This window comes from Thalia democratica, chromosome 3 (genome assembly GCF_965202585.1).
Source record: "Thalia democratica chromosome 3, ktThaDemo2.hap1.1, whole genome shotgun sequence".
Lineage (NCBI taxonomy): Eukaryota > Metazoa > Chordata > Thaliacea > Salpida > Salpidae > Thalia > Thalia democratica.
The window spans coordinates 23,055,475-23,069,453 of NC_139167.1; the positions used below are offsets into that span (position 1 = coordinate 23,055,475).

Consider the following 13,979-nt stretch of genomic DNA (forward strand, 5'->3'; position numbering starts at 1 on the left):
ACAAATATGTTGTTATAAATAGTACCTAAAAGACGTTAGACAAATATTTAAGCCAATAAATACTTGACCAGTTTAATTTTTTTACCATTTAACTGAAAATTTTTACTATTGAAGTGCAAATACTTTATATGATAATATTATAACTCAAAATATATAGTTTAAAATAAAAAAAATCAATGTTTTTTAATTAATCTTATACTGAAATCATACCAACATAAACAATTAAAATATATTAATTTGACATTAACTGTAAAGTTGTTATTTCATTCAATGTTATAATGGAGTTTATTTTCATATAATTAAATTATACAACACATTAAGTCTAAATAAGCATTTTAATCTTATGTAAGGTTGCTAAAATGTAAAAAATATTACAGTAACGTTTTATAGTTAATAAGCTATTTGTTTATTTAGCTGCAAAAAAAAAACAGAGAGATTAAAGAAAAATATTGCTCTAAATTATACTTATACTGTTTAAGTACATAAAAAAATACTTTATATAGACTTACTTTGAAATGTTGGATAATAATTAACATCCACTCAGCACTTTTGCTTTTAATACAGACAAAGTTACTTTTATAGTTTGAAAATAAATCTGATGATATTTTTAAGTTAATTGTAATATGTGTCGTAATAGAATTTAAAAGGAAGTGACTAAATAGGTCAACTAATATGTTACAAATCTATTATGAAATCAATGCTTTTTAATAACATTACAAAAACTTTAAATTTAAAAAACATCAAACAATCAACTTTTTTAAAATTTGCACGACGCTAAACAAAATCAAAAATTAGTTCTGAAGGAAATTAAAAACCAAATTACACTTTAATCTTAAACACTGAAAATATTTATAAAGCCAAACAAAAAATATAAGCATTTTTAACAACTGTAATAACAACAGACTAACTTTTAATCAATAGCAATTTCTCATCATGAAAGTAGTGCTTGTGGGATTCCCCAAATGTGGAACAAAAACGATGGCGACCGCTTTCGAAATACTGGGACTGAACAATTACGATTACCCCGAGCAGTTCACTGAGCAGGCTCGTGATTGGTTGAAAATTTACGAATCAGGAGGTAAAAAAACGAGAACAATTCAGTTTTACTTTTATCTATAACATATATTTTTTTAACTTTATACACAAACGATCGCTTCAGTGCTTTGATTACTAATTATCCTTGTTTGGTTGTTTAGTACTCTTATATTATATTTGATTAGGTTTATTTAGAATTTTTATTGTTTTTTTGTTTTGCATTTTGCTTGATTAACTAATTTCTGATGCAATTATTAGGCTAGATAATTTTCAAACATACTTTGTTTTGTAACGATTGCTTTTTAACACTGATGAAAATTTGTTGAAATATATTTTTGTTTAGTAAAAGACCTTGTTTGTTTTCAATGAAGTCAATAGCGGACTAATGTTTGAAATATTTTATATACAATAGATTATATCACCATAGGTTTTTTTTTAAATTCATTTTCAAAGTTAAACGGTATTTTTACAAGTCGAAAGGTATTTTTAATTAAATCAAACTTTAAGAAAAACTGCTATTTTATCTTATTTATTTAAATTGTTTAGGTTTAATTTAATCAAAATTAATCTTATTATTATCAGTCAATGATTTTCAGAAAACAATAAGTTAATGTTTAGCAATGTTTTTAATCAAGCTTGTTAAATATATGTAATTTTGAAGTTTTAATACTTTTTAAAACAACTTGATTTTTGTTAGTTAATGATAAAAAAACAAGTTAACTTTACTACTACTTTAATATACTACTCAGTTTATATGTCTGAACATGACGTTAAACTGTAACCCAGTGTATGACTCGATACCCGAAAGATTTTTTGTACACCAGGTTCTTGAACCAAACATTTTGAGCGCTTTTTTATCGTTGAATAAAGAATATAACTATATATATATATGTATGTTTTTAAATATTTACACAATCAGGTACCAAAGAGGATTTCAGGAGGATGTTTGAGGGAGTGGACAGTTGCACCGACGTACCGGCCTGCTGCTTCTGGGAGGAGATACTGGAGGCGTACCCCGACTGTAAGGTGGTTGTTTCACTTTATTGTTATTACTATAATACTATTGTCCATATGGTGGACCTAGGTATCGAAACCTAAGCCATTAAGCAGAAAGACAAATAACGGAATTGATCAAAAAAACTACACAAACAGTTCGTTTTGTTTGAAACAAAGACAAAAACATATTTCAATAAAATGTATATAAAATTTTTTATATAAATAAATTTATATAGTTAATCTAGTATTAGTTCACAAGTATTTTGAAATTAAACAACCAAACAAATACATGCTTTGTATTACTTTACATTGCGATTTTAAACTGGATATGTTTTTCAGAAAAGTTACGTTTGGTCTGTTTTTAGGGTATTTGCGTGACTAAAAAACGCTTTTTAAACTCTAACTATTCGATAAAAATCTAATTGTTTTTCTTTGAATAATATTAACAGCTAAAAATACTTTTTTTGCACTTTTAAAGACTTTAAATTTAGACTAGTTAACTTAAAAACAAATAATACACACTAAATGTCAAAATTAAAAGTTATATACCAAAAAAGGTAAAAAAAACTTAGCTGAATGCGTTAAAGTTAAATATTCCTTTTCACTTGTTAAAAAGTAGTTTTTATTATCGAAATAGATATAAAATGTATTACTAAATAAACTCAAGTTAGCTAATGTAATTGTACTTTAGTAGCACATGATAATCTTATTAGTTTTTGATATGTTAAAACACCAGGTTGTAAATTGAAAACATGCAACATTATTTCAGTTACACAGTAAGATCAGAAGAAAATGCAATTTTACTTCTTGAATCTTAAAAATTGCTTGCTTACGGCCTACTTAATTGAAAACTTTTAAATACGCTACTATATGTTTACAATGTGACGTCATACAAAATTTGTGACGTAATAAAAGCAGCCAAACTACACATAGTTGAGTAAAAGCTTTGGAAACCTTCTATTATTTTGACATTTTTTTATAAGTCCTACTTTTCAACAAATAACTTGTTTTATTTTTCTGCTTTTCGAGATTTACATTAAAGTTCAAGGTCAAAATTCTAAAATTTCCTCTCAATGTATGTTGCATATTTGCTGAAATTAGCCTGTTTTTACTAATTAGAATTTTATTGATCGAAGCATTAGGTAAGTATGTTGCTTTGCAGTAATTTAAGTTCATTGAACTATGTGAAAGCTAAAGTTTTACTTTAAAAATTTACCATAAAAGCTCTTTTATTTAAATAAAATGTAATAAAAAAGCTTCGCAAACAACCAACAAGTAGTATTTGCTTAATCCTCAAGCTGTTTTAAAAAGCAGTCGTAAAAACAAAGCTTTTTATTGTGAGCTTACGTTCAAAGTTCCGAATAAAATTCCTAAAATACGTGCGTCAAAAAAAAACAAACGGTTTTTAAATTCTTTTACTTGGATAAAAACAGTTTTTTTCAACTATGATAGCTATAATATATATAGTTGTATAAGAGTTGTCGACAAATGTTAAAAAAAAAAAAAATTTAAAGATTTTTTGTATAAACTATTCAAAATTAAATTATAATAAGAAGAAAATATAACAAAAAATTACTTTAAAGCCTTGAGAAGAAACAAAACTGTGTTGTAACTTATTAGTTGCTACATATTTAAGAAAAGTATAGGTATAACATTATAATAAATAAGGTAAAAATATTTATAAAATATTGTTTAAATTAAAAAATATAACCGTTTTGATATTAAAACATTAACACTTAGACTTTTTATGTAAAATAAGTTTGTTGTTTTAGTAGTTATAAAAAATATAATTTTTGTGTTGTGTAACGATTATAAGAAACCAAAAAAATAAAAAACTAGATGCAAACAAAAGATTGATATACTTGTTAATTACAGAATAAAGTAAATTTTAGTTTATTAGTCTTTTTTCTATTCTTTTAAACAACACATTTAATCAATTAAACTTGAAAAAATTAACAGCATCTAGCTCATTAGTTGTAGAAATGAGATAACTGTTGTGTGCTGTTTTGTATTTTGATATCTTTTTATACACCTAGTGAGTTAAAGAATTTTTTAATTTAATTGTAACTTAAGTACTTTTAAGAAAGCAAAATTATAAACTTAAGTTAATTTTAATACAGCTACGACAGTGTCTTCTTATGAAAACACTTTTTAAACTTTGTGATTTATTTGCTTAAGATTCATTTCAAAACAAAGTTATAATTTGTTTTACGCCGCCTTTTTTTATGGTTTTAAAAGTTAAAATTACTTAAAGTTCATAATAAATATTTCGTGAGTACTTAAATATTTTTTTTTTTCAGTAATACTTTAACGAGTAAATGTTTAGGTAAACAAAAACTTAAATTATCCATTTAACGTTAACATTTTAAGCACAGTTTATTTTACCTCGGAGGAAGTCTGTTTAAAAGTCTTAACGATTGAGACAGTATTATTATTTTCACTATGACGGACCTAGGCATCAAAACCGAGGCCACTTAAACAGAAAGACATACAACAAATAAATTAAAAATAATAAAAATAGAAATAAAAATAACTCAAAAAGTTCATTTTGTTTAAAACAAAGACAAAACATATTTTAACAACGTATATATATATATATATATATATATATAATGTATATAATATATAACTTAATTTTTAATGAAAAAAACAGTTTCATACAGTATAAGACAGACAAAAACATATTTTTGTAAAATATATATATTATTTAAATATATTTAAGCAATTACATAATTCGACACAGTTCATCCTGACTCAGAGGAAGTCAACAGAAGACTGGTGGAGGTCGATGAGAAAGCAGCAGAAGGAAAATGAAAAAGCCATGACGTCATTGATGTACCTCAGTTCGTACGGAAGGCTGCACATGCGGTTCTTCAGACAAACATGTTAGTTTTATAATTTGATATTAAACTATTTAATGTAAGGAGTTTACTTGGGTAGGTGTCAAATTTGGACTAGCGGAAACAATTGCACGAGGGGAATTTTTTTCACGAGCAGACAATTTTGCACGAAGAAATTTTTGCACGTGTTTAATTTTTTACTTTTTTATATTTTCTTTTATATTTTTTTACTTTATATTTTTTATAACAATTTAGTTTTTTATTTACATTGTTTTACTTTCAATCTTACCCATAACCCTTACCCTCGGTCGATAACTTTTTTTATCATTAAATATTTTTTTACTATCATTGTTTTCCCTAGCCTTTACCCTCCTTCGGTAGTTTTAATTCTAATTTTATTAATTTACTTTTATAAGTTAGTTTTTTTTTTTTTTTAATAATATTGTTTATTTGTAATACTTTTTTTATTATTTTACTATCACTATTACTCCTAACCCTTACCCTCGGTCAGTAACTTTTTTTTCTTTTTCGATTTTTTATTAGTTTATCTTTTAGAGTATTTTTTATTTATTTTATTGTCCTGCAAAAATAACCCTCCGTGCAAAATTGACACTTTGTGCAACTTTAACCCGTTCCCAGTTCATTCATGTACTTGAGTTCTTATGGTAAATTGAACATACGTTTTTTTAGACTATCTTGTTAGTATATTACTTCTTTTAACTTTAGTTCTCAATTTTTAAAATTTTTTAAACTTCAACTTTAAATTGTTAATACTATTATTTTTTGTTGATGAACCTTGATTAAGTCTTTTTTTACAAAACAAGGCTTAGGGTGAAAATGTAGCACTATAACTAGATGAAAGAACTTATTTATTTGTCGACATATTTACAATTCAAATATAACAATTTATAACTAAATTTAAATTTGAAATACGTTGCAATTAGTACACATTTAAATTATTTTATTTAAATATTAAACTAACTCAACGAGACGATAAATCTTAACTAAGCTAGATAGTCAAACTTAAAATGATTTAAAAGCCGAAGTTTTATGAAAATATTAGAATGAAAGAACAGTAAGATAAATAAATTAACAAACGACTTCTACAGCTTTCGCACTTTTTGGCCACATGGTGTGCCCAGAGAAGCAATGCAACGAAATTTTGAACAAGAGGGCATACAGGCAGCACAACGCCAACGTCATGCAGGTTTGAATCTATTTTGTTTATTTTGGTTTTTGGTGTACAAATTTTTAAATTACGTATAAGGTATGGTCTTTTAATTTTTTGTGTAAAATTAAAATTTTCAATTTCTTTTTAATAGAAAGGTCCGCAATTTCAATGTTTTGAAAGTTTATACTTACAGAATCATAAAGCATGTATATTGTGTGTAGTTGTTGTACTTTAATATGAGATGTATGCTGTATTTCTTCTTTATAGTTATTATACTTACTATAGTTTATTTATTGATAAAAAAGACGCTCAAAGTACTCAGTCCTAGGACCACATTACTTAATTAAGACATACCGATGTTCTGTAAAAGTAATTAATTCTTATATTATATTTTTTCCTCAATAGAACTGCCCGAAAGACAAATTGTTGATGTACGAATTCAAGCAGGGATGGGAGCCTCTGTGCGAATTCCTGAATCTTCCAGTTCCCGATCAGGAGTTTCCGTTCAGGAACAAGGGTGGTGACATTACGAGGTTTAAATTTATCTATTCATTTATAAAACTATAATTTCAATATAAATTGTTTATATGCATATTAATATAATTAAGTGTGTACGCTACACTTTAAAATATGAGTTTTTTTTTGAATACACGAACAGTTTACTAACAAACTGTTTATTTTAATGTTGAAAATGTGAAATTTTCGTTCAGTAATAAGGGTGGTGGAACCACTTGGTATTTATATATATATATACACTGCAATTTATACTACATATAATTGTAAATAAAACTTTAATGCTACACACAAAATTTTGACTATTCTTTTAAAAAACAAACAATTAAATCAGGGTATTTCAAATCCGTAACATACTTATAAATACAGTTTGAGTTTATATGCTACACTTAAAAACACTCGTTTTTTTAATAAAGGAATAGTTAAATAATGTAGTGTTTAAATTGGCATTAAAAATTGAAAACAAAACATACTTTAAAAAATTCTAGTTGAAAATAAATTGCTTAAGAAGCTTCAACTGTATGAAAAGTATAAATAAAAAGTTTTTAATATTAATGTTTAGTATCTTTGATTATACAAACTTTTAAACTAAAATAAACTAAACTAGGGAGCTTATGGAGAATCACGAGATGTTCCAGAGGATGAAACGGGAAATATTCAGGAACGGTTCCATGTTGATTTTGTTGATCGCTGTTGTTGTTTACATGATGTTCTTCTAAGTTAATTAGATAAATGTATAGAAACGTTACTAATTGCGCAACTTTTTATCAAGTTTATAATTGTAAACCCTTTTAACTGAATATTGAGTTTGAATACATTTAAGTTGGTGTTCTTTCAACATTTTACTTTAAAACAAAAGATATTTTTGTTTTTTTTAGTTGTTAACTAATTATTGTTTTTAGTTTATAAAAAAATATATTTAAGTGGTTTATAAAGTTTAAACGCTTTCTAGCAACTTCAAACAAACATACAGCATATTTTTTAGGCTTTCAAAGTTTTATTTTGGTAAAAAATTATCTTTATTTTTTCTACATCAAACTTTGTAAGCGTGTTTTAAAAATTTGTTGTTTCAATGAATTAGATTTCTATTTAATTGTAAGGTATTAAACAAATAGTGAGAAAAAATGTTTAGTTTTGAAAAAAATGTTTAAATAATAAATTGTTCTGTTTGTTATTGCTTTGTTATTATAAGGATTTAAATGTTTACTTAGCAATACCAAACGTAATGAATTATTGTAATATTTATTTTTCTTAATTTTTTTAACAAACTGTATGTCTACAAAACCTAAAAATTTAATTTTTGTTCTGACACTGAGTTTTTACAAAGGTATGCATTAACTGTCGAAAATTTACAAAAAAATATATTTATTAATTAATCAACATCAAAAACATAAGAAGCTAGTGTAATTTAATTAAACTTACTTTCTAAAAATTGCTGATAACAGCGTAAAAATGTTTTCATCGTAAAATTTTCAAAACAGCTCGTTATTTCAAATTTGTAACTACTCAGGTGAGTTAACTTTAAGATATCAACTTATTTGGCTTTTTACGCCAGTTCATTTTGAAAACTGAAAATTTCCACCTACTTTCGATGTTATGAAAGAGAAATTAACAGAGTTGTTTTTTGTAACAAGTAAGCGAAACTAAAGTTTTAACTTTCAAAACATACGATAACCTATTGTGTTGATTGTGTTTGTAACTAAACTAAACCGTCACCTAATGTTTCCGGACATATGCTGACTTAATACTGCTTGGGTTTCACCAACTAAAGCCAATAAAATGAAAGTTATCGAGAATTTACTTTTAAATTTTGTTATTAATTCTACTCAAATTTTTTTTTTTTTAATGTCAAACCTTTGAGAAGCAATTTCTGAAATACAAATTGCGCTCGTAGAAAGCGATCGATATTGATTACATGGCGTCCTTGATACCAAAACAAGTAAAAACGGCAATGAAAATTTTTTGTTTTACAACTGAATAATACTGCACAATTAATAGTGCTTAATTGTTTGTGAATTAAAAACAGCATGTTTTGTTTATATTAAGCATAACGTCTCAGCGTGTGTTAAGCATATATTAGCTCTTTAAATTTCAGTAAATTGAGCAATATTTTTTAGTTTAGACGAATAACTATTTAGTCGAGACTAAACAACAGATGGGGATACTTGAGAATTTAAACACCATTTTAAATGGGTAGCTGTCAAATTTGAATGAGCTTACAAAACTGCACAAGCGCACGAAATTGCACGAAGATACTTTTGCACGAAGACACATTTGCATAGGTTGAATTATTATTTTATAACTTTTTTATGAATTTTATTATTTTTTTCTAATTTGATTTAGTTTTTTTCTTTACTATCTTTGTTACTCCTAACCGTTACACTCGGTCGGTAAGTTTTTTCTTTTTGTTTTCCTAATAATTTAATTTTTTTTTCTATTTTTTTAAATAAATTCTTTCACTGTTTTTTTTACTCTCGTACAAAATGACCATCCGTGCAAAATTGTAACTTTTACTGTTACCCCTAACCCTAACCCTCGGTCAGTAACTTGTTTTCTTTATTTTCTTTTTTCATTAAACTTTTAGTTTTTTTTTCTGTTTTTTGTTTATGTATAATTGTTTCTGTTTTTTTTTTCTCGTGCAAAAGTGACCCTTCGAGAACTGTCTTCGTGCAATTTTTCTCCTCGTCCAATTTTGTCTTTGTGTAATTGACCCGTTCCCATTTTAAAGAGATAGACAAGTTTATAGTTGATTAGGTGCGTCTCGACTTTTATGCGCACTATCAATAAAAGAATAACTAATAAAATAAATATGAATAAACAAAATAAATAAATAAATAATAATGAATAAATAAAAGAATGCCCAACAACTAAAAACTAGTGTTAAACAACTAAATATATAAGAAAAATTAAGTAACAAGATATAAATAAACAGGTTTATATTAAAACTATACAGTAAAATAACAGGTTACGTAAATATTTATGCATTTTATATAATTGTAAAAATACTAAGAACTTTCAATTAGTTATATTAATTTTTTTAATTTAGAATAAATTTTTATAAAACCTGTAAGTTTACTGTAGTTTATAATTTTACTATATCTTGTTGCTTATATATATTTTGTTACTTAATCGTTCTTACATATTTAGTTGTTTAACTTTAATTTTCAGTTATTTTGCACAGTTTTTTTTATTGCTAATGACTGATAAAAATTCGAAACGGAGTCTATAAAACGATAAATTTACAATGTGTATCTCTTTAAAATGGTATTTAAATAACTATATATTAAGCACAATGTCTAAAATATACCGTTTAATTTCAAGAAACCACTTTTTTTTACAGATTTGGAAACTCTGAAAAAGTAAATAATTTTATTTTGTACAACTGTTCTTCGACTGAAATAAAACAATTTTTGATTACTTTGGCTCACTAGGTTTACAAAATGATAAAGTTTTAAAGAGGTTTAATGAACAAAAAGAAAAAATTGCTCACAAATATTTTGGTTCGTTTAAGAACCTAAATACACAAAAAGATTTATCAGTCATCGAGTTGCATACCAAACTTTGCTCAAAATTATAATTAGCAAAAAAATAAAAATAAAAACTTTACAGTTTAAATTTAAACTCTAAAAAAATGAACTTTATAAAAATGAGAATATTAAATTTTAGAATATTAGATATTTTTAAACAAAAATGTTAAAAAAAAAGGAATTTTTTTTATAAATGTATCTAAAATTATGTAAACATAAAATTTTTAATGAGCTCTACAATAAGAGGTAAATTTTAATCTAAAATATTTTTTAAATTTAAAATTTATCGATAATTTTGGCAAAATTGTTAATCTTTTTATGACTTTAAAACATTAGAAGAATTGGAAAAATAATGTTAAATAAATAAATAAACTTTAAGTGTTAAAAAGTGTTTTTAGGAATTCAGATTCTACTATCAACATATTTTAACTTATTAAACTAAGTAACAATAAAGTAGAGCTATAACACTAAAAATATTAAAAATTAAAAAAAAACTGCATCATTCAAAAAAAAAGAAGCAAAATAAAGCAGTATGCAATAAAAAGAAAGAAAAATCTTAAACTAAATAAAAAGTATAAAATAAATATATCGATTTAATTAGAATTATCAGGTTTTACAAACTTGTTTAAATATCTAAATATAGGAGTTTAGCTATACTAAAATAATAGTGTAAGCAATCACAAAAGAAACGCTTATAAAAGTTAATATATTTCATTAAAAATTAAAAAAATAAATAATAAAGTTTAAAACAATAATAATCTTAAAACTATCACTAGTTTCAGATTTTAATTGTAACTCCTGCTTATGATTTAAATATTTAATTTTCTATCACTTTCTGGCAAAAATATGTACATAAATTAACAATTTTGTATACATAGATGAAGTATAGACTATTAAATAAAATTGTTAACTAATACACTAACAAACTATAAACAGAAAAAAAAACAGTTTCGAAATTTCTACTGACTAGACTGGACCTATGCTATTTAACCTTATTGATATGCTCAAAAATATAAATGCCTAATCAGATGAAAAATAAATACTAGTCTACTGTTTATAAATAATTAAAACTCCTGTTCATCTTATGTAAACTCTATATACTAAATTGGTCATTTAATAAATTATCCTTTAGTTAAATCAGGAACCTCCGAAGATTGCTTTGGTCTTTTAATTAAAAAGTCGGTCTGTCCAAAGCTAACTACCTTGATAAGCTAGTAATTTATGACCATTACTGCTGATAAATCTTGTTAATTTAATTTTTTTGACGACCATGTTAAATGGCCATGTACTTTAGTTATATTTTGAAGTAAAACTTGAAATATACTGGTAAGACAATATATTAAGTTTGAACGCAAAAATTCTCAAGTCATATTTGAATACATTATCAACATTTACTTTTTTTTTATTATTTTCAAACTTCTTACACTCTCTTGTACTTTTTAAAAAGAACACACATGAGTGCTTTATTTATGAGTACATTGATTTCATGACAGATTTAGGCCTGATTTAAGTACTTAACTATAATTTACGGCACTGATAACTTTGTCAATAAGAACAAAACCTTATGTTTTATTTCTGGTTAAACTTTATAATGCATTTCTAATGTTAGTAACCCTTGTATAGACTTTGTTATACCTCAGTCAGTTACCGTTTTATATTGCTTTGGATATATATTTTCTTCACCCTTTATTTTATGGTCATTAGTCATCAGCCCTTTTGTGAAATTGTTTACTAACGTAGAGAAATAAATAGTTAAAATCTACTACCGTTTATTTACTTGAAAAATATTATAAGCCCTACTCGTTAACTTTTTTTCGTGTAAAAGCAAAACTTGTACACCCAATCTGTCAGGTATTAAAAAATTCTTGTTTAGATACAAAACACGTTTAGGTGTTCAACGTGTTAGTACTGACAGTTTTTTTTACACATTTTTAAATTTTTTTAACGCTTAAAGCTATGTTGTTAAAGAGTGGAACAAAAACGCTTTTTACTATTGTTTAGCATTTCTGAACCTGGAATAAGTTTATTTTATTACGAGTTATGAATATAAATGCTAATTAATTGTCTTTATAATTTATAAATTATTATTAAATGTATCCTTCTGAAGTTAAAAAAAAATATTTTTTTTTACAATTTTTATATTTTATAAGCTTAAAGTTTAAAAATCTAGAGTTTATTCCTCATTTCTAAACTTATATTTATATTATTGAAATCTACATATTTTAGTACACTTCAATTGTACTTAAAAAAAAATTGCTTAAACTGTTTTGAAATAAAAAAACTCGAGTATCGAATGTTTTATTGTTAAAAAAAGAAAAGCCAGTAAAAATGTAGCTTGAAGCTGAAACATTGAAATCAGCAAGTGAAAAAGTGCACTTAACTTAACTTTAAAAGCCTTTCTAAAAACACCTTTGTCAAACTAATAAAAATTCTTGAAAAATTTTGTTTTAGTACTTGATTTTATTAAACTTCCGAGCTTTTTTAAATCAGCAATTTGTGTTAAAACTGTTTATAGGTGAAAATTTTAAAGCAAAACTGAAACTTGTTTTAAATTAAACAATTTATTAAACGCAATTTTTTATTTATGAAACGAAAACCTAACAACCTTCTTTTGTTCAAAAAATAAAACTTCGCTTTTTCATTTGTTTTGCATTTATTTACTTTTTTTTTTAAATCAGTGATTTGTGTTTAAACTTTTCATTGGTGAAAATTTTACAGCAAAACTGAAACTTGTTTTAAATTAAACAATTTATTAAACGCAATTTTTTATTCATAAAACGAAAACCTAACAACCTTCTTTTGTTCAAAAAATAAAACTTCGCTTTTTCATTTATTTTGCATTTATTTACTATTTTTTTTTTGAATCAGTGATTTGTGTTTAACTTTTCATTGGTGAAAATTTTACAGCAAAACTGAAACTTGTTTTAAATTAAACAGTTTATTAAAAGCAATTCTTTAGTTATAATATAAAACACGTTAAGAGTTCAACATGTTAGTACTGTCATTTTTTTATTACATTTTTAAGTGTTTTTTTAACGCTAAAGCTTTAAACGAAAAAATAACAATCTACTTTTGATCAAAAATAGAAAACTTTGCTTTAGAAAGAAAAAATAACATTCAACATGAAATTTTAATTAGTCAAGTTATTTAAATTGTGTTTAATAGCTTAAGTATCATTAAAAATATTGAAAAATCATGTACAAGAACCATTACACTAAATTAAAGAACAAAAATTTTATTATTTTTGACTCTATGTATTTCTAATTACGTATTTCGGTTATACAAAAATGTGTTTAAAGCAATTAATTATATTCAAACTGATATTTGTTAGACATCTGATCATTGAAGTAAACACAAGCGAAATAGTATAACCTATAAATAAAAACTATAAATGCAAAGGTTCTGTTTATTTTGTTATTACAGAATTATTTCTAAGTTAATGAGTTAACGAGCTCCGCTTATGTTTTCATTTGTTTCGTTTATTTTATTTCAATTAGTTCATTATAGAATTAAGATAAAACTATATAAAACAAATTATAAATACTGAGACTTTTTTACTTTATCTAGTTAAAAGAAAAGTTTTAAGCCAGTAATTCTACTTAAAGTATATAATTGAAGAAAAATATTGTATAAAAAACTAATTTCAAATTTAGCTAAGTGTGTTTATTAATTTTCGCTGATGTTGAATATAATGTATGAATTATTAGAAAGTTGTGAGTTGTGATTAAAATTTACCAAAAGTAAACAATATTTGTATTAAGCAGTTTTGTAAAAAAACTTAATAAATAGTAATTTTAAATTCTATTTTTAATAAGATTTTTGGTGTATAGTTACAAGTGTTTTTAAATGTTTGTTTTATGCTAATTTATTCAAAAACCTTGATAAATATCAGTTTAA

At 24.5% G+C, this 13,979-nt stretch overlaps 1 protein-coding gene across 1 annotated transcript; it reads left to right on the forward strand.

The window, feature by feature from the left end:
- Window positions 1–933: 933 nt before the first annotated feature.
- LOC145832119 (uncharacterized) lies at window positions 934–7,274 on the forward strand. The gene is made up of 6 exons (XM_082939475.1): window positions 934–1,078; window positions 1,955–2,061; window positions 4,775–4,916; window positions 5,981–6,078; window positions 6,448–6,575; window positions 7,163–7,274. The coding sequence occupies exons 1-6, from the start codon at window positions 934–936 to the stop codon at window positions 7,272–7,274; spliced, it is 732 nt and encodes a 243-aa protein (XP_082795601.1).
- Window positions 7,275–13,979: the final 6,705 nt, after the last annotated feature.